Source organism: Rattus norvegicus, chromosome 7 (genome assembly GCF_036323735.1).
Source record: "Rattus norvegicus strain BN/NHsdMcwi chromosome 7, GRCr8, whole genome shotgun sequence".
Classification (NCBI taxonomy): domain Eukaryota; kingdom Metazoa; phylum Chordata; class Mammalia; order Rodentia; family Muridae; genus Rattus; species Rattus norvegicus.
In genome coordinates this window covers 44,114,783-44,136,635 of record NC_086025.1, presented here as the reverse complement: position 1 = coordinate 44,136,635, position 21,853 = coordinate 44,114,783, and the positions used below count along the sequence as shown (strand labels likewise).

Genomic DNA, 21,853 nt, shown 5'->3' with positions numbered 1-21,853 from the left:
CTAACGGCTTCATTTCATACCTGGCTTGTTTTTCTGTAATTTGGAATCTCCTGTAGACTCAATGACATTGGCATTTTCCTGATAAAAATCTCAGAAAATTAATATACAGTGGTTGCCCGCAGTGTTCTAAGAATTTTGCTATCTCTTATTGAAATACCCAACTTTTCTATTTAGTTTCTAAATAGTTTTTGCTGAGGAAGGCTCAGATGTTAACACTTTTAGAAGTAGAACGTGATGTGTTTTCACATGACTATAATTTGTGGTAACCAGAAGTTCATGTTTTAGTGTATTTCAAAAGAATGCAAGGGTGTGAGAGTACTGAAAAGACCATCTCTATAGACATAATAGCTAATTGATGTTTTTTATAGGGTAAAAATAGCTATTATTTTTAGATTTACTAAAATAAAAATTTTAAACTTTTTGCTATTTAAATTCTTAAATTAAAATATAGTAATATTAGTACCTTTTCCTTTTACTCCCTTTAATCCCTCTTAAATACCTTTTTTCAAGTCTATGGCCTCTTCTCATATAAATCTATACCATTTCTATATCCATCTCATCTCTTATTTATCTACCTCTCTGATACATATATATCAATCTATATCTTTATATATCAATCTCTCTATATTTTTATTTTTATATTATACTTATTACATGTAGTTAAATATAATTAAATTGTAAAATTATAGTATACATAAGTATATTTATATTTCTGGGTGTTTAGTATTGCTTGTGTATATAAGATTTTAGGGCTGAGTTCTTGGATTTAGATAACTAATTAGAAGGCTAAATAAAAATTTAAAGGGTATTAAATTAGTGAACATGAAGTCATCAGATAGTCTATGAAAAATTGCTGTGAGAAATATTTGAGAAAAATCTGTTCTTCCCATTCTTTGTACAAGAAAATGGAGCTGTCACATGGTTTTTATAAATTTAAAAGGACATTATTCTTGCAGATCCCTGTACAAGAAATAGCCTTCTGTGACTACTTAGTAATAAGATCTATTTTAAACACTGATTAATCTTTCAAAGCCTAGCACAGAGCTGGAGAACTGAGAAACTTGGAGGAAGTTCAAAGGATTCTCGTGAAATTGGTGACTTAACATTTCTAGTGCAGTGTTAGCGTGGCAACGTGAGTAGGAGCCAGCGTGAGACCTTTGACTCAGCTTGCTCTTAGGCTGTAGACAGTGTTTGTGGGGAAGAAGTTGGACCCTCAAACTTCATCCTTTATTTGTAACTAAAATTCCAGTTCACTAATTAACCTAACAATATCTCTGGCTGTGTGGGAATCCACTGTCAAAACAATTCCTGGGATGCCCAGGGCTGTCTCTTTGTACATTTTTCCCAGGAAAGGTCAATCTGATCAAGTACAGTGTTTTCAAGTCAGCTATTTTGCTTGGTGTGTGTGTGTGTGTGTGTGTGTGTGTGTGTGTGTGTGTGTGTGTGTGTGTATGTATGTAAATGTAAATTCAACCTATTGAGTCTGTTTAATGTTGCTTGTATGTAAAATTATTAAAATGTACCTTCAAAGCATGAGTATGTTTCCTTCAGGACTTAGGATCTTGTAAATTCATTAAAGTGGCCTATAGAAAAGTGGCCATACTTGGAACAGTCATGATAGATATTTGCCGAGAGAGTTGTGTTTTAAGCAGTACTCCTGTCTCATGTCCTTAAAGTAAGTCCATTATCACCAGTTCTTTGGCTTCATGTGGAGGTAATGCATGGACAGAACTTTCACTGTCCTCCCCCTGAGGTTTTGATTGGTTTCTTGATCTCAGATGTTGTCACCATGCATTTTGATGCTTTTCTCCTAAATTGCTCACTTAAACCTATCATTGGCCATGGCAATGCCATTAGTAGAAAAACTAAGAAAGTCTCCCCTCTTCCTTTCTAGTGCCTATTGAGTGTGATATTAGATTCCAGGGACCTGTGTGATTGGTTCACAAATTATCCTTGTCTTTTAAAAACAGTCAGCAGTTCCCTAATCATTTCCCCAAGTGTCCCCATTAAAGATAGAAAAGTGAAGCAACTTAATGGTAATTGTTAAGAAGGACAATGTGGAAATTTTGGTATTTATATTTGGTTACAAGTTTTGTCTAACTAGTTACACAACCAAATTGAAAGAAGCATTCAATAAGCATCCTTTGACTAGATGACGTTAGCATCTTACAAACTAGGTTGCAGAGGCTTGGGGCATCATTGAACACTTGGTTGATGGTACCAACTCTAGTTAACCAAGTGAAATAGCCATTCTTCATTCATCCAGTCAAATAGACACTATGTAGCCCACCAAATCTTAATGTTGCTTACTCTGAGTGAGCATTCTGTTAGCTTGTTCTTCATAAGCACTCTGTTATCAAGACTTGCAACCAACTATAGAAACTACCTAAGAAAATCCAGCACAACATATGTCTGTATTTTCAACATATGGAGTTTAAAAATGTGAAGATTAAGATTATAAAAATGCAAAGCCGTTTGGAAGGTCTACAGACAGACAATGAATTCCTTTCTTAAAGAACTAATTTAGCATGTATTACTCTCTGCTCTGTGCATGGAAATACTTACAACCCAGGACCTCAGAGAAGGGATGCAGTCTTGAGTTCTATAACAATCAGGACCATGTGAGGTCACACATTGGATCTGTACCTAATGACTTTGTGTTTCTTGAGCAGTCTGAGCATTTTGCAAAGAAAGAAACTGCAGTTTCACGGTGGCTGCATAAAAGAATACAATCAACCAGCAACATCAACAAACAAAAACAACAACTAAACACTTGAATTTTAAAGGTGGCATATTCCTAATTTTTGTTGTGTTTTTTTCTATTTACTGGGTCTTTCTGACTTCTTATTCTACTTTGCCAGGTGCTGTGTGTGTGTGTGTGTGTGTGTGTGTGTGTGTGTCTATGTGTGTGTGTCTGTGTGTGTGTGTGTGTGTATCCATTAGATATTGGAGTTTCTTACATCCTTCAAACTTTTCTTCTTGCTACTTTGTTCCACAATGTGTCTAAAACCTCCATTGTCCTATTTTGGTGGGTCACATGTAAATGTAGACAGTCAGTTCATGAATCCTCTCAGATCCCTGTATACAACTCTTCCACTTGGGTATCATCAAGGCATCTGAAGGTCACATCTCCATGGTGATTTTTCCTAAGCCCACTATTTCTAACTAAAATCTTGAATCATCATCTACCCACCTTACACGGTTGTCCTTAATTTCTCTAGATTATTCACACCACAGATCCAAAATATTATCACATATTGACTATTCTTCTTAGTATGTGTTTGTATGTACTACCAGAGTTCAGTATATAAGACTCTCAGAGTATTACCCTGTCTAAACTGACACTCCCACAATAGTTATTCTCCATACTGAAATCATACTAAGTCTGTGATTCTCTAGATTTACTCTTTGCTATAAAAAGCCAGTCTGAAAATATATGCAGTATGGTTCTAGTTAAATGGATAATTATTGGATAAAGCAAAATGATCATTGTTATTAAGCGTTCAAGGATAGGGGTATGGATGGTCAGGCAAAGCAGTTGTATGGAAGCCAGGCAATTCTGTATGTTGTACAGTGGTGACACATCTCATAAATTGTTAGAACCTATAGATTCCAGGAAAGATGCACAAGTATGTGGACAAGAGTAATGGCAATGTCCAATATTAGTTCTTTTTAATAATAAATCTGCCGCTTTGGTACCGGTGTGTCAGGGAGATTGTGGATATGTGAGGGTACATTCTATTGTGAAGTTTCTACTTTCTGCTTAGTTCATTATAATTTTATGGCTACAGTAAAAAAATATGCTTAAAAAATTCACTGTGACCTTGTGATGCCTCTTCCTGAAGCTGCTTCATCCTTTCCCAGTGTGGCTAAAATAAAAGTTGAATTAAGTTCCCTAAACAGCTCCCGTTTAGTAGGTAGCGGCTTCTCATCTACAGCCACCATTGTCTTCCTCCGCTCTCAGCCTCACCCACTTCCTTCTCATCTGATTGGATGTTGCATTGTTTCGCTGAGATTTTCTTGTGCCCCCTCCTCCTTGTGAGGTAAACATCTACCCATATATTCTTACTGTCATCTCCTTTTCATGGCAAACCTCCTTTAAGTGCTAAAAAATCCCTCTCTAGGTGGAAGGACAACCCATTGAACAGAATACTGTGTTTATTCCTCAAAAATAAATTCACCCCTTCATCATGGGCATCCTCATTAAATAGGCGGCAATGAAATGAAGTCAAATGTACTCAAGGCTTCCCGTTAAAGGCCTGTAGGCTTTGTTTACATACTTGTTACAGCACGTTCTTTGATTTCATTAATAAGCAATTAAGAAGAAGCAACACTCTCTTCCTTTTCTGGGAAAGCTAAGTAATTTCTCTTTGTCACCGTCAGCCCTTAATAACAACCGTGACAATTCTAACTATTCACCTCAGAGGTAGTGATGCGAACCAGTCGGGAATTTCTGGACAGCAGCTCTGGATTTCATGATTCTTTTTCTTTCTTGATTTTTTATTGGATATTTTGTGTATTTACATTTCAAATGTTATCCCTTTTCCTGGTACCCCCTCTCCCATTCCTCCTCCCCCTGCTTCTATGAGGGTGCTCACCCACCCGCCCACTCCCTCCTACCTCCAAGCCGTGACATTTAACTACACTGAGGAATCAAGCCTTCACAGGACCAAGGGCTTCTTGTCTTGATGCCAGACAAGGCCATCCTCTGCTACAGATACAGCGGGAGCCACGGGTCCTTCCACGTGTACTCTTTGATTGGTGGTTTAGTTCCTGGGAGCTTTGAGTGGTCTAATTGGTTGATACTGTTGTTCTTATGGGTTTCTTATGTGTTAAGATTATAATCATACATGTCACCTAACGGCACGTCTCTTCTCACTACAGTCAGTCCTTTCACACGGCACTGTGACTGACTGCGCTGTGGTTGGCAAGGAAGACCCCTTGAAAGGTCATGTCCCATTAGCACTCTGCGTGTTGAAGAAAGGTGAGTCTCGTTTGTCATCCCTGACTGTTTGGCCCGGAATGAGTGGCATTAATTTGGTGCTTAACAGCTCGACTTTCTCCCTAGACGTAAATGCAACAGAAGAACAAGTTTTGGAAGAGATTGTGAAACATGTTAGGCAGAGCATTGGCCCGGTGGCTGCTTTTCGAAATGCAGTTTTCGTCAAACAGTTACCCAAAACCAGGTCTGGCAAAATTCCACGGTCTACCCTGTCTGCCCTGGTCAATGGCAAGCCTTATAAGGTAAATGAATCAGAATCTTTATTGCTGGAGTAATTTTCATGACGTCTTTGGCACCAGAAAAGCTTTATTAGGTTAAGATTTTAAATCCTGAATTCTATCTCCACCGAACCATTTTCCTAATCTGTAAGGAGAGCTTGAGAAGGAAGTGTTGGTTAAGATCACGTGCTTCATCCTAGGAGCTCTCGTGTGAACTTTGCTCTCGGCAATTTTGTAAATTTCAAACAGACTTGCAGAAATTCTTTCCTTTGAACTAAACGTGCAGGTCGCTTGATTTCAGTCACTAATGACCATCCATGATGAGAAAGTGAAGCATCTGAGAAGTATGAAATGTTTTAACATATGACATCTAATTGCTTTTTACTGTTATGTGAGGGAATCATTTTTTGAAACTCTGGACTGATTCAAACACATGTGTATTTCAGTGTCAAGGCATGCTATTGGCATGGTCACCTTTAATTTCATCAAGACTTTTATATAGTAATAACAACAACAACAACAACAATAATAATAATAATAATGTTCTAAGCAATTTTCAAAATAAATGAACAAAAACTCTGGAGAAATATGTAGAAATATCAACAGTTTTGCTAAACAAACTCTTTCCTTCACTATCCCTGAAGATGAATATTTAAGTATTTGGCTGGAAGTTCCCTATCTTGTGGGTGTTTTATAAAATTATTGGGGGTATATACTCTATATGCCTATAGTCCTAGCATTTGTGAGGTAAAGCAAGACTGGGTTTTCCTACCCTAGGCATTTGAAGCCAACCAGTACCCATGAGACTCTTTCTCAAAAAAATCAAAATGAAGTTAAAACAACAACAAAAATGGGCAGTAAAACAAAACATGTTATTATTATTATTATTATTATTATTATTATTATTATTATTCACAATGAAGTTCAAGGGAGGTTGCTCATCTGACACTGGCCATTTATTTTCAGGTAACCCCTACAATTGAGGACCCCAGCATTTTTGGTCACATCGAAGAAGTACTGAAGCAGGCTTTGTGATGTTTACTCTTTTGAATCCCTTCGTCTTAACTTTCTAGCTGGATCTAGGTCTTCTATTTTCTACAAGTAAATACTTGAAGAAAACATTTCTCATCAACTGAGCTATGAGCTGTAGTGTGTAGTTAGTCTGGTGGCCCCTGAAAGGCTGTACATTGTGTTTCGCGGAAACCTGTTTGCCCCCTTACCTCTTTTCTGTAACATGGATCATTCTACACTATCGCGTGTGTTAAGGAGCATGTTAAGGAGTATGGCTTTGCTAACTCGTGTGCTTCCCAAACACATTTTAGTGGAGAATATCTGTACTACAAATGCACTTTCTGGAGATAAAAATCAGCCACACGTTGATCAAAATCTAAACTGAAATCTAAGTCAGAATATAATTTACAATGCTATCGTAGAGACTCCAATGTTGTTTACTGTTCTAAAGATGACTGCCATGCTTCCAGGTAATTAGCAAGACAGGATAGGCTGCCTAGCAACACAGGACCCAGGGTCAAGCACCACTGCCTGGTTGCTTGTTACGGGGTAAGGGGAGGCATATATCTGGCAGAGAACCTAGCTATCCTTCCACCAAATATTTTGAGGAGATAAAGACTTCTGCAATCCCCTGTCATGGTTCACTCTGTGTATCTGGATGCTTTCATCTTTCTATGGAATCGAGGGATGCCCTTCACCTAGAAAGGAGTAACAAGAAAGATCTTATAAGAAATTGAAATTTTTTCATCCTCTGCTAGATCTCAATACATTTTCAGAACTTTGCCAATATCAATGAGCCTTCTCTCTTCTCTGTGTCTGTCTCTGTCTCTCTCTGTCTCTCTGTCTCTCTCTCTGTCTTCCCTCACCTCTGACAAGGATGTGTTTCCTAGGTTGTCCTCACAAATCCTTGTCCCCCTGCCTCTTATTCATAGTTGCTGGGGTTAGTTCCAAAGTAGTACTTTTTCCTCCTATAAGGGTTGAACCCAGAGCCTTGTGCGTGATAGGAAAGCATCTTCCACTGAGCTGGATCACTGGTGCTCAATGAATTCATGTTGGTTCTTGAGGTGCATATCCCAACAAGTGATTTTTAAGAACAATGCACAGCCTTAAATACTAGAAAACCATGCACTCCATCAAGAGTGCAGTTCTATCAGATCCCAGAGAAATGGCTCAGGAGAGAGGCTGTACCAATACTGCAAGAGCCTCTGGTTTTCAAGAGAACCCCAAACATTTACTCTTAGTGCAAATTTTAATTTGAATTTGAATAAATTTCAAATCATCTAAAATCATGGTCTAACATACATTTCTTCTATAAAACGATGGAGCCTTTTAAAAACTGGAATTAAGCCTTTAATAAATTTATAGAAATTCACCCATTTAATAGAGCAGAAAGAAATTGTTGATTAACCAGCTTAGAGCTCTACACTTGTTATTATTGTTAGAATGTATATTTAAATTACAAAAAGTTTACTGTGTTCATTGAATCTCTGAGAGGACTTGGAATAATTTCTCAATTCTTCGGATTCTTTTGGAAACATGATGAAGAGCACAATGTCCTCACAGAATAGCCCAAAAATGAAATATAAATAAGCAACAACAGATAGGCATTTACTGGCCATAAAAGCTATGCGTATCTTATATAGAGCTCTTGTTTTAGGCCTCTTTGGTCTGTGTTCTAACTGATAAGTCCAAATACAAGAAATATAGGTGAGAATTAACAGATTGCAATTTATTTGTTAAAAGTTATATATGTATAAAGGCCCCTTTATATTTAAAGGCTCTTAGATAAAGGCTCCATTTTAGGCAACTTTGGGGGCAAAAATGGATAATAAATGGCTTCTCAAAAGGAAGTCTTATTCATTAAACTACCTTCTTTATTGGTAACATTGAAAACAATATCTTATCATCTTTAATTATTTTGGTATTCTGAGTTAAACTAACATTTTGTAACTTGTAGCTGTTGAGTTTCTTGAATTATTCATTGTACATGTACATTTTACCCATTATCACAACTGTTGGGATTACAAATCAATGATTTTTAATATGTTAGCATCAAAATACAGTTCATTACTTTCTCCACATGAATCAGGTGCTTTAACTAAATTTTTCATTTTGATATTTGCAAGTTAGAAGAAACTCAAGCAGATCTAAGACTTGAGTAAAGTTTTCATCTTTGGACCATTTGTAGATTTTCTTCTTTCTCAGACCTGAACGGACACATCAGCAAGTAAGCATAGTTATTTTCCAGTAGAAAGAATCTTAAAAAGTAAGTAAACAAAATGGACAAAACAAACAAACAGAAAACAGTTTTTCACACATGGAAAGGAGCTGTTTTTCTTGTTTCAATGAGGAAATCCATCTCCCCTGCAGACTAGAGGCAGTGATCACGTTGTGGTCCTAAAATGAAGTCATCAGACTGCTTAGTAACTTGGGAGGAAATTAAAGAATGTTCTGTTTTAAAATCTCACCATAAGGTTTTTGGCATTGCTTGTTTTGTTTGTCAAATTGCATCTAAAATATTTTGAATTCAATGTGTCTCTGATAGCAATGACATAATCCAAGAAATGTGACCATACTTAAATTGACCTTGATGACTTCTCTGTGATCTTTCATTTTATGAAATTTTTAAATTTGTAAGACACATGCGGAATGAAAATAAAAAGTACCTTTAACGTTTAAAGAGCATGACTACTTTTTCCGCCATAAAAATACACTAAGTAGCTATTATAAGTGAAACTTGTTTTACATGTCAAAAGGTTGTTTTACTTATATGAAGTTGTATTTGCAAGGGCTTGGTCTGATAATCTAATGTCCCTGAATTCCTATCATCGATGTTTAAAGGTAAAAAACAAAAACAAAAAGCACCCAGAAATAAAACTGACTCAATTTTTCATATGTATTAAGGCATATTTTACCTCATTCTCCAGGCAAGTGATTCAATACCACACTCTTAGTACCTATTACAAATCCTCAGTATTTTTCACGTAATTTCTAAAGGGAAGAAACTGCTTTTGGAGACAGTGTGAGCGCTTGATGTAATTGGATATTGATTATTCCCCAGAAGCTTCTGTCCTGAATGCCCGGGCCAGGGTAATGCTGATGCAAAGTGTTCAAATCACTGAAACGTGCCCTCTTAGGGAACTGTGTGTCCTCAGCAGCGGCCTCTTACTCCATTTCTTGTGTCAATGAGGTGAGCAGTTTTCTCTAGTACAGGCTTCTGACCATGCCATTCTACCCCAAAGCATGCAGACTGCCGGTACTTGAACTGGAACATGGAATGCCGTTTGACAAAATAAGATGTCCTTCTTTACCAGTTAGTTATCACGAGGATTTCACTACTACTATGCAAAATTGTTCGTCACACAGGTATATTAAACGTGAATATAAATCTTTCTGCCGTATGGCCATCAGAGTTTCTCTCTTTCATTTAGATGAATCCATGGCTGGATCCCCCAATGTAGGGGAATGTCTAGGGTGGGTTGGGGGTGGGGCGCGGGAAGGGGGGGTGGTTGGGGAGGGAGAACACCCTTGTAGAAGAAGAGGAGGGGAGTGGGATAGGGGGCTTATGGCTGGGAAACCGGGAAAGGGAATAACATTTGAAATGTAAATAAAAAATATCCAATAAAAATAAATTAATAAAAAAAAGAGTCTCAATGTTCTTTCACATTGTTTTTACTCATTTTTTTTTAACCAAACCACTTCTATCAGCAGGTTTAGATCTCCCTCTAGTGGCAGACTCGATTTTAAATAAAGTTGCATTCGAAATCGTTGAATATCTTTTTTTTTTTTTGTAATTCAAATAAATCGTTAAATGTTATACTACTAGAAAACAAAGCTTAAGCAGAAAACTGGAAGCATTTTTTTTTATTGACAATGGAGAGGGTTTCTGTTACCATTACCTTTTGATTGAATCTGTTCAACAAAAATAGACATTGAAACAAATGTACGTGCAAATATAACGAATTAAAATACAAAAAAAATATAATTTACTAATGACAGGTCTTGCATTTAATAAGACCAAGCAGCAGGAAAACAGCAGTTAGTCAATGGTATTATTAAATAGGTTTCACTTTGAAATCTCCCATATCAATAAAGAATAAACAACAGTGACACCACCAAAAAAAGCCACAAGAAAAAGATTACTCATCTTTACGTTTTTATACACTATATATGTTAATGTTAATCCATTCTGTCTTTATTTCCTCTGATGAAAGGGAATTCAGGGAAGTCACAAAAAATGGTTAGTTCAGCTAAAGGCTTGTGATATCAGACTTGAGTCTGGCTAATGCCCTGTTAACAGTGATTTTAAAAAGGGGTGGGTTATGGGGTTCTGCCCCTCCACCCCACCCCTAGTGGAAATGGACCTCAGACTCTACAATGATTGACATTCACTGTCCAGTGCTGGCTGGAAGTTCAGGGTGTTTCTATGAACGTGTAGTTCTTAATAAAATGTGTGTGTGTGTGTGTGTGTGTGTGTGTGTGTGTGTGTGTGTGTGTGTTTCTTGGTCCACAGGCAACACGATTAGGTAATGGTTTTCTTAATATAAATTTTTAAAATCATTGCATTTGACTCTTGTAAACAGTTTGGCTTTGTTTTCTTTTAAAACAGATTGAGCCATCACAGTGCATTTGTAAAGAGAGAGAGAGAGAGAGGGTATCACATCCCTGATTGCCTTTAAAGGTCATTTTGGGCTCCAGGTTAAATCACATGATCAGAGGCAGGTGTTCAGCTTTAAAGTATGACAGACTTGAAGGAGAAGCATGTCGAAGCATGAAACACACTTCTAAGAAACATATTGATTGACTGTTACAGTTCAAAAACCGTATAAATGGTGAAATGGTAAAATACAAACAGTACTTGGAATTGTTCAATGTTTGCACTCGAGACTCCATGAACCATATATTTTATTTTTTTAAAAAAATCATATTTATATCCATTTACAGAAGACTTACACCTTTAAAAAGAAATGATACACAGTAATACATAAATGCCTATTATATTACAACATGAAAAAAACGAGTGGTTCCATCTCATAAAAGCATCAGATGTTCAGAATTTATGACGTGGATGATGCTCTTACATCAGATGACTTAAACATTTTATTACAATCATAGTAAACTAATCAAACCCAAGACCCAACTCCCCCCAGAGTCACATATTTAACGTTTGGTAAATCGTTACTTATATTATTCCTTTAGAGTTCAGTCTTCACAAAGACTTCTCCATTTGTCTTCTTAGGCAGTAGTGCACTTTAGGTCGTGTAGACAGAAAAGACGACATCTAGGAAAGGGGACATAGAGCGTGAGCTCACAGCCAACTTCCAGCCAGTGGATCCCACACCTTTGCCTGGCGTATACCTCCATACTGCTTACACAGGCCTCTGCTAGAACCCCAGTGCAAGGAAAGGTATGGAGGATGCAACTTACAGCAGATCGTGTGACATTTACTATTCTCCACTCATTTATTTACGTATTTATCTTTAAGCATTTAGTGGACTTTGTTTAACTTCAGGGAAAGTATGGGTGTATTAGAAACAGATAAGTCATATAAAATGTCAGCATGCCTTCCGAAGATTTTTAGGTTGCTAATTATTAAACTGGATTGAGTTGGCATATTCCAAAGAATAAATTTATATTCTAGTTCATATATTTTAGAGTTTTAAAAATGATGGTTTTCTTTGATCGTGACAAAACATAAAACAGCATGTTTTGATGTCTCCATTTTAGCAGTAATAGTATGTATGACGCCATAGATTACAGCCATGTGACATTGCATGGGAAAATCTCATTACTATTACTGACACAAAAGAGTAATATAAAGTATGTTTAGGATTATTTTTCATAACATTCAATCTAATTTCTTACCAAACTAAAAGTAAAGATTGCCTTTGATTATCCTATTAATATTCTTATTCCATTTAAAGGTTAAAAACTAAAAAAAGATATGAACTAGAATAACATGCAGGAAAAATTGCAGATAGTTCAAGATAAATTCTACTCATGAGTCTAGAGCTAGGCAGCAAGCACTACTGAACATATTAGTCATTCATGAGCTGGTGAATTATTAAGTTTATGAGAAAATTATTATGCTATATGTTGAATCTGCTATGAACAATATTTTGAAAAGTCTCTTATTTAGCCAAATGGTTATGTATTGTACGCCATGACTAGTGAGACTGAATTACATATCACAAAATGTTTATATTACATTTTTGACTTTTGAGAAATTAATTTGAGTGCTTTTTTTGTTTTCAGTTTCCTTAATTACTGTCCCACGTAAGGCAGCATGTTAGCCCCTTCGTTAGTCTCCTAAGGGCAATGATATGCTGTACATAGGTGTTGATACAAGGCAACAGGTAAAAAGCACAGGAAGAAGGCTGCTCTACCATTTCCTTCTCCCATCTCTGGGCGTAATCACAGTTGAAAAATATTTTCTCCCAAATATCATCTCATTGAATATGATACAGTAGTTTGGAATACCCAAATTTTAGATTAATGTATTTTTCACACATTTAGAGTTTATAAATCTAGGAAGCAAATTTTAAATATATGGAAGTTTTAACATAAAGTCTCATGTATTGATATATCAATACTTCCCAAAATTTCCTCATAAATGTCATACTTTATATGTTCATAAAAATTCTATGCAATATCTATTCCTAATTCTTATAACTTTCGTTTCTATGTTATATTTCCCAGGTTCTTCAAATTTATACTTCATTTCAGCAAATACAAATCACAGTGATAGAAAATAAGATGTTGAGATTTCAATATTTTTATATTTAGTTTTGTTGTTAATATCAATGCACATCTAATTCCTGTCTCTTATAAATTTGGCTGTGAACTTGCACAAATTTCTATTGCTCTACTCTGACTTCCTTCTAAGATAGGCACTTGAGGTCTCTAATTTTCTTCAAATGCCAGACTCTTAATATGGAGTCAAAAGAAAATGCCCCGAAAGTAAGATGCTTAGCAACCCAGTAATGTGAAGTGACTGAGTGACAGGCCTTCAAAAGGTGGGCCTCAAAGCACGGCAGACAGGGAATGATAGCAAATGCTGGGTGAAGAGTTACGGTTTAAAGATTCTTTGGGGGGGGGGGCGATCACCTCTGCATGTCTAGGCCATACCAAAGGGCATGGACTGTATTGACTAGAGTCTGAAATCCCATCTTTCTGTTGGTTTGTTGTTGGTCGGCCAAGAGAAACTACTCACAGCAGGTCAGTGCTGCCTCCTTTGAGTGACTTGTCAACATGAGTATGTGCGAACAGTGGAGTTGTCTAACCTCTGCAGTCTTGATGAAGCAACTGCAAATGAGAAAAGGGCTTTAGAGGTTCTCAGACAGTAGATGAGAGAGATTGATTTTTCTCTGCGTAAAGGGATCTTGAAGATATTAGGAGACTGTCTTGTCTCAGACGGAAGCCCCTCACGGTCCTCTCCTCTAGACCCAGAGACTAATGACAATTTACCCGAGTGCAGTTCAGTTGCGCTCTCCCCTTGCTGTGTTTTCCTCCTTAGATGAAATCTGTAGCAAAGCGCCTCCCAGGGGTGAGTCTGCTTTTGTTGTAAAGATTACTCTCAGAGAACACAGTACTGTGGGTTGTGCTGTTTTTCCTCTATGTAACGGCAAACATCTATGCTAATTTCAGTCACGGTAAATTATTCACGAACCTTGCTAACAAGTTCCAAAATATTAACCCGCTAAAAGAAGTGTAGATCAAAAGACTGCACTTTATGCTCAGATGAATTTTAATTGCCACAACAGCTCGAAAAGAAATGAAGAGTCTAGATTATTATCTCGATAATAAGAGGAAGACTATTTTTCTTTAATGCCTACCAAACAGATACAATTTGGGGATTTCTATTATTATTCTAAGTTGTTGGTCCAGAATGACTGTTTTCCTTTTGTGAAAGATGAATCAAAAGTCTAATGTTCACAGAAGGAGATGTGATTGGTAAATCACTGTTGGTTTTGTGTTTGTTCGATTCTCTTCTCATGTTTGGGCTTGCTTATTTAAGGCTTTCCGCCTTGGTAAGAGATAAACATGTCTGATGAGTTTTGAAAGGTAAACTATAAAATTTGTAATATTTCAACATGTAAAAGAGCCAGTACAGTGATTTCCCATTTTATTGGGATTTGAGTTCAAATCCAAACTCCATTTTAAATGGCATATTCATTTTTGAGATAGAAGCGTAAAGAAACACAGATTATGAAGATGCGTGTTTTTTTTTTTCCTAGATGTGGACATTAGTGGAGCTATTTGGGGGGATGTAATTTATTTTTCAAATGCATATCAACTGTCATGGATTCATGCATTGGGAGTTTTCAAATAGTCTTCTTCTTGGTAAAAGCAAAGTAAATTTCAAGCAAAGCGAACTAATTTTAGGGGAAAAAATCAGTTCTAGAAGGGTATGCAAAGTTGAAGCATTGTATAGCTTTGTCTAGGCAAGATTTTTTCCTTCATAAACAGAAATGTAAAACTACTGTACCATCTGTCGTCATTTTTCTGGACTGCCCAGATGTTGTGGTCAACCTGAATCCAGCTGGTAATGTTTCTGAGGATCCAGGCATCATGCTGATTCCGTGTACCTCGCGAGGAGGGAACTGCCTTCGCCAGGTTGATCCGCGTCTGAAATTCTTGTCATCACTCTGCCAGTTCAGAGGTAGAATTCGATGTCACAAAAACAAATAAAGCTGGAGGACATAAATCTGTATACTTGGGAGTTTGAGCTAGACTTTATTTACATTCAGTGTGTCAAGTACACAAAGGCATGCTTTGTTTCATCTAGAACCCCTCTGATTGAGATAGTAAATATGACAGAAAGGTGTGATTTAAAAAAATTATTATGATTTCAAATCTAAAGTTTGTCACCTTTAAACATCCTTGAAATTATAAAATACTTAATGTTTTCTTCTAACAAAATGGATCATTGGATTTATTTTGTTATACATTGCGCTAGTTTTTCTTTTTCTTTTCTTTTTTTCTTTTCTTTTTTTCGGAGCTGGTTCCGAACCCAGTGCCTTGTGCTTGCAAGCGCTCTACCGCTGAGCTAAATTCCCTAACCTGCGCTAGTTTTTCATTATGAGTTGATATACTCAATTGTCTTAGCTGTTAAGTAGAATAGAAAGGACTTAAATACATCCCTGTTATCAATACCTAAATTTCATTTACATCTGGTAACCATTTCTTTCTTTTAAGTGATACATACTATATCAAAATGATTTTGTTTGACATTGGCCCTTATCCCTGTTCACAGATGGAGGAAATAAATATTTTATGACCTCTCTGACTTCTAGATTTTTGAAGAAATTGGGTTCAAGTTATCAATTATGCAAAACCCTATCTGACATTTTAAGGCTATATGACTCTTTTTTATTAATCAATTATTCTATTTATTTACATCCCAAATCTTGCTTCCATCCCTATCTCTCCCGCAGAATTCTATATGACTTCTTTAATATTCATTTTTTGAGTCAGTGAGTAAACATCTTAGTTATGATACTCATCTACTGTTCTTTTACCATGAAAAGGAGCCACTGAAGAAAAACAATAAACACTCTAGTAGCATTAAGAAAAAGTCTTTGAGATAAAGTTATGATACATCATTTTTATTTAAAAAAAAACTTAAAAACCCGCATATATGACTTTGTCTGTGTGGGGGTTGACGGGGGTTGGTTTGTGTTCAGTGCCGGCAGAAGCCAGAAAAGTATGTCAGATCCCCTGGAACTGGCGGGATAGGTGGTTAAAGGTTGCCTGATGCGGGTGCCTGGAACTGACCTATGTGTGGTCCTCTGAAAGAGCAGTGCATGTCATTAACAGTGGAGTTATCTCTCTAGTCCCCAAAGGTTTCTTTTCAAACTTGACGTGAAACTCTTAGATAGTCATCGGAACTTCTCAAGTTATTTCCACAGAATATAAATGTGGCCAGTAGAAATGCAGATGTGATCTCACTACAGTCAAGCTGCTTAATTAGATTCATTCATTTTCAAAAACTGGATAGCTTGCCGTCATTTAGCCTTGTGTCGTTATTTTGTGTGTGTGTACATATGTATGGTGTATGTTGGTATGTGTTTGTATATGTGTGTTTTCACATACACATGTGCACTTGTGTGTGAAGACCAGAGTTTTTATTAATCATTAACCTTATTTACTTACTTACTTACTTTTGTGATAGGTACTCTCCCTATATCTGAAGATTACTGACTCAACTAATATGGCTGGCAAACTCCAGTCATCCATTTGTCTCAACTACCCAGTGCAGGGAACCCTAATTGTATATTAGTAATGGAAATGTAAACTCAAGGACCGGCATTGGAATCACAAGCACTTTACTGGCTAAGCTACCTACTTAGCACTTTACCTGTGCTTTAGAAAACTATACATCATCCTGATTGGGCAAGATTATCATTCTAGAAGTTGGTTAGGGTAATATTTATAAAATTCAGGAATTGTTTTTATACAAGGTGACATGGTTAATAACAGCGAGATCATCTGCCTTATTTACTTAGATAAAGAATTATTGCTGTACTTTCTGATGTTTCAAGTTAATTTGAATTTGATGCATGTCTGTGGAACTGGATTGGACCTAAGACATTGCATGTTCTAGGTTCACTCTCTATCTACACTGAGCTTGAGTTCAATTTCAGAATAAAAAATATTTTCAAAAGCTGATTTTATAGTTAAGGAATGCCAATATGTTCCATAGGAATTACGTGACATTGTTTTCAACTCTATCCCAAGATTTCATTTTTACTTCTTCCATAAAAAATATCTTTAAAAAATCTCAAAAGTTTTATTTTAAACATCTTTCAGTCGCAGAGATTGTAAATGCTCCTTGCATTCAAACATTTTAGGCATCTTCTTACATAGTCCTTGTTCCCCAAATCACTTAAGTGTGTGTATACTATGCTCCAGGCTTCTTTTATCCAATTTAACCATCATAGCCCATGATGTTTAAGATGTTCTCTATTTTGAAAGAAACACAGAATCTCCATATAAAATTACAGAATTTTTCCAATTCAATTAATTGAAATAATTGGTCTCCATTTTAATATTCTGAAGTTGTTTTTGAAGAGTAATGATCCTGAGAAAATAAGCATATTCCTTATTTAAAAGTGAACTTGGGGCTGGGGATTTAGCTCAGTGGTAGAGCGCTTACCTATGAAGCGCAAGGCCCTGGGTTCGGTCCCCAGCTCCGAAAAAAAGAACCAAAAAAAAAAAAAAAGTGAACTTATCGATACTAGTGTATTAATTGCTTATAATAACAAACCATATTTCTTGAAACTTTATGGTCATTGCACACACACACAGACACACACACACAGACACACACAGACACTGTCTTACTTTAAGTTACTTTTCAATGTCTAAATATCAAAATAAGTACATTCATGAATCTTAGTCCTAAATAAAAAGTCAAAACTAAGAAATATAACTTAAAATTAAAAAAACAGCATCCTTATAGAGGCAGAGGATGAGGGGTTAGGGGGTTTGTGGAGGGGAAACTGGGAAGGGGAATAACATTTGAAAGGTAAAGAAATAAAACAACCAAGAAAAAATGGTGTATAACAAAAAACAAAATTAAGGGACAAGAGAGAAACTTTCTAGATGCTACACATAGAATTTTCTTATTGGATCCCTTCAAAGTACAGATGTGTGGTCATTCTTTCTCTATTCTTTAAGGAACGTCTTAACAAATTAAAATATACATTTTTCCACCCTCTTTTTTTAACCTACAACTCCTCTTAGGCTCTAACCCTCAAATTCACAGCTCCCTTGTTATTTTTGAATTATAAATAAAATTACATTTCTTTCCTTTAAAGCTTTCCTGACATCCTTCTTTGCTCTCTTTTAAATTCATAATTGTTATTATAATTGTATGCATATATGTGTCTACATTTGGATTCTTAAAGATAAGCTGGTGAATCCCTATGTTGATACTTGTATCTATGACTTCAGGATTTACTGTTTTGTACTGGACAGTCAATCAGTGTGTCTTTCTCTGGAGGGCCATTGTAAGATCATTTGGAATGTGAGATAATTTGGAATAGACTTACTTCATCCAGTCGCCGCTCAGTTCCCAGAGCCAAGAGGTTATTATACTCGCGTTCAAGAATCTGCCTTGCCTGTTAACATCAAATAAAACCTGTCACTGAAATTACATTTTATTAAAAAAAAAACTAAAAGTACTAGTTATAGGAAGATGCGTCATAAAACAAGTTTTAATTACAAGGTCTTAAGGTTTTATAATCCTCTTCTTTTGTAGTTGTTGATTTTTTTGTTCTTTTGTTCAGTCGACTATAGAGAGAAACCTTTGTATGAATGGCTATAGGCAAGAAGGTTTTGCTTTAAATGTTTATTTTATTTCAACTGAGCACTTTATTTAAACTTAAAATTGTTAAACACAAAACAAGTTTGCATTGTATCGGATTATATCAAACTTAACAGTAGTTCACAAACTTGAAACTTTAGATAGTTTGTTTGTTTAGCTGTTTTTTTCTCTTTTCTTTTCTACTTTTGTTTTGAGACAGCCTTAATATGAACCCAAAAAGATAGGAAGAATCTACCGGAGACTTGCTTTGAACTAGTGGTCGCCATGCCTCAGCTACCAAATTGATTGAATTACAGTCACGCAGCACAGCACGGTACCCAGTTTAACCTTCATATATTTAAGGATTCCTGTGCTGCAGCTCTCAAAATGTTACTTTTTAGACTGTAAAGCAGATTGGAGGTATCCTAACTTGTGTGGAACTTTGCTGAATCATCCAATTCCCTAGATTTAGAGATCACTGGAGCACTCAATTAAATGTAAGTATAATTAGATATATAAAGAGAAGGACTCCCCCTTAGAGAAGCAGAGACCTATGGCCATCATTCACAGATGTTGTATTGGGGAAGAAGCATGGTATTCAGGTAGGAGGTTATATCATTCAAACTCTAAGTCTATGCTTTCCAAATTTTAATACTGTGTTTACATAGCAAGTCATTACCATATAATTAAAATTCAAGTATCAGAAACAAGTCATGACCACATTAACTGGCACAAGCCAGGTGCAGAGAGACATGTGAACAATATCTGAGGCAAATGTCAAATTTGAGCTCACAGAATTTGAGTGTAGGACTGTGGTTAATAGAGCAGAGAGAAGAAGGAGGGGGAGAAAGGGTAGTCAGTGGGCACGAAGTCAGAAGGGCGTACAGACTCAGAACTATCGCAGGTAACTATGATATATTTTGCGCTGTTAAAGCTAGAATAAATATTCTAATTCCTTTCTGACAGATTTGATCTGTAGCCCTGGCTGGCTTAGAACTCACTGTGTAAACAAGGCTTGGATTAAAGGTAAGATCTGCCTGTTCCTTTTCTTGAGTACAAGGATTAAGGCAGTATGTGCCATTATGCCAGACAGGTTTACAAGTTTTTACCACAACAAAATGAAAACGTCTGAGAAACTTATATGCACTGGCTGGTTTTGGGTGCTAACTTGACACAAGCTGGAGTTATCACAAAGAAAGGAGCCTCCCTTGAGGAAATGCGTCTATGGAATACAGCTGTAAGGCATTTTCTCAATTAGTGATCAAGGGGGGAGGACCCATTGTGGGTGGTGCCATCCCTGGGCTGGTAGTCCTGAGTTCTATAAGAGAGCAAGCTGAGCAAACCACGGGAAGCAAGCCAGTAAGCAGCACCCCTCCATGTCCTCTACATCAGCTCCTGCTTCCTGGCCAGCTTGAGTTCAAGTCCTGACTTCTTTTGGTCGTGAAGAGCAATGTGTAAGCTGAATAAACCCTTTCCTCCCCAACTTGCTTCTTGTCACGATGTTTGTGCAGGAATAGAAACTCTAACTAAGATAAATTGGTACCAGCATAGTGGGGTATTTCTGTGACAACCTGACTATGTTTTTGGGAGGACTATGGAAGGACAATGGAAGGACTTTGGAACATTGGCTGTTAAGAGCTCTATGGAATTTTCTGTAGGAGTTTGAAAGATAATGTTGTGACAGTGCAAAAGATGGAGGCCTGGCTTGGGAAATTTCAGGAGGAAGATTAAAAACTCTTATCAGGGTCGTTGCTGTTTTGATTGTAAGGATTCTGTGGTTTTGGTTAGCTGGGGCTGAAGAATCAGCTGTGGTTAACAAGAGACCAGAACCACTAAAGCAAAACCTTTAGGTTACTGGGATGATTGATGCTGGTCAGCTGGTGCTAAGAAACTAGCAGTGATTAAGAAGAGACCATTGGTCCTAGGGAGGCTTGATGCCCCAGTGTAAGGGGATGCTGGAGTTGTGGGGTGGGAGAGTGTGGGTGGGTGGGGGAAGTACCCTCATACAGGCAAAGGGGAGGGAGGAGGGCAGATGTGGGATAGGGGATTGGTGGAGGGGTAACCCTGAAGTGGGATATCATTTGAGATGTAAAGGAATGGAATGATTAATTAAGGAGAGAGAGAGAGAGAGAGAGAGAGAGAGAGAGAGAGAGAGAGAGAGAGCAGCATCATTAAGGTGAAATATTCCTGAGAGCACAGAGAAGCTGTGTTCCAAAGGCAGCCATGGTTATATCTCCTGTTGGCAGTCAGAATTGGTAATGTATAAGAGTCACTCAGGTGGTATTGGTTTTGAAATATGAAGGAGTAGCAGCTGATGTTTGGTACTGTGAGAGGCCAGGAGGGACCACTGGTGAAGGTGCAGGCTCAGTTGCAGTTAAAGGTCCAGGAGTGAAGGGGTCATGCCGAGAGGTTTAGCATCACGAGAAGAGCCCATGAGAGGCTATTTGTGAAAGTGCTGTCCAGTTGAAGCAGAAGACAGCAGTGTTTTAGAGATGCCAGTGCCATGAGATGACCACCAAGAATAGCACCAGTACAGGCAGCTGGAACCTAGAAGATGTGCTATGAAGGACAAAGCTGGAGAAGTGACCCAAGTCCTTGGAGGAGCCCCAGAAACTCATGAGTGGATCCCAGATATTGGACAGTTAGTTTGATATTTGCTTTTGACTGACTGTGCCCTGATATTTTTCCCTCTTGAAGGAAGAAAGTATTTTAGTAGAGCCCACAGTAAAGAGACTTTGAATTGTAAAATGGCTTTGAATTTCAAAAGAGATTGAATATTTTAAAGGCATTGAAATTTCAATATGTGGAGAATTTGTAAAGACTGAGGGACTTTTAAAGCTATTTGGATCTTGGGGGTGAATAATAAAGTAAGGATTGAGGCTTAATAGCGAAGTGTTTGTGTGTCAAGTTAACAAGGGGTCAATTGTACTGGCCGGTTTTGCATGTCAAGTTGACACAAGCTGGAGTTATCACTAAAAAAGGCGCCTCCCTTGAGGAAACACCTCCATGAGATCCAACTGTAAGGCATTTTCTCAACTAGTGGTCATGGTGGGAGGTCCCAGCACATTGTGGGTGGTGCCTTCCCTGGGCTGGTAGTCCTGAGTTCTATAAGAAAGCAAGCTGAGGAAACCAGAGAAGCAAGCCAGTAAGTAACATCCCTCCATGGCTTCTGCATCAGTTCCTGCTTCCTGACCTGCTTGAGTTCCAGTCCTGAATTCCTTTGGTGATGAACAGCAATGTGGAAGTGTAAGCTGAATAAACCCTTTCCTCCCCCACTTGCTTCTTGGTCATGATGTTTGTGTAGGAATAGAA

The 21,853-nt window shown here is 37.2% G+C and overlaps 2 protein-coding genes across 53 annotated transcripts in view; one reads left to right on the top strand and one right to left on the bottom strand.

The window, feature by feature from the left end:
* The window catches only part of Acss3 (acyl-CoA synthetase short-chain family member 3), a 208,983-nt gene extending 200,072 nt beyond the window's left edge, over positions 1–8,911 (top strand). For all 3 annotated transcript variants that reach the window (NM_001414941.1, XM_039079107.2, XM_006241303.5), the window contains exons 14-16: positions 4,885–4,984; positions 5,069–5,244; positions 6,187–8,911. In NM_001414941.1, the coding sequence (NP_001401870.1) occupies positions 4,885–4,984; positions 5,069–5,244; positions 6,187–6,255 (345 nt within the window). In that variant the 3' untranslated portion in view covers positions 6,256–8,911. The remainder of the gene's footprint in view (positions 1–4,884; positions 4,985–5,068; positions 5,245–6,186) is intronic.
* Positions 8,912–10,080: 1,169 nt separating this feature from the next.
* The window catches only part of Ppfia2 (PTPRF interacting protein alpha 2), a 474,298-nt gene continuing 462,525 nt past the window's right edge, over positions 10,081–21,853 (bottom strand). For 34 of the 50 annotated variants that reach the window (XM_063263774.1, XM_063263778.1, XM_063263775.1 and 31 more), the window contains 4 exons: positions 18,288–18,356; positions 14,720–14,879; positions 13,445–13,536; positions 10,081–11,512 (listed from right to left, as the gene is read on the bottom strand). In XM_063263774.1, coding sequence (XP_063119844.1) covers positions 13,478–13,536; positions 14,720–14,879; positions 18,288–18,356 — 288 coding nt within the window. In that variant the 3' untranslated portion in view covers positions 10,081–11,512; positions 13,445–13,477. The remainder of the gene's footprint in view (positions 11,513–13,444; positions 13,537–14,719; positions 14,880–18,287; positions 18,357–21,853) is intronic. The other 16 variants (XM_063263780.1, XM_063263782.1, XM_063263787.1 and 13 more) reach the window with 2 other exon arrangements.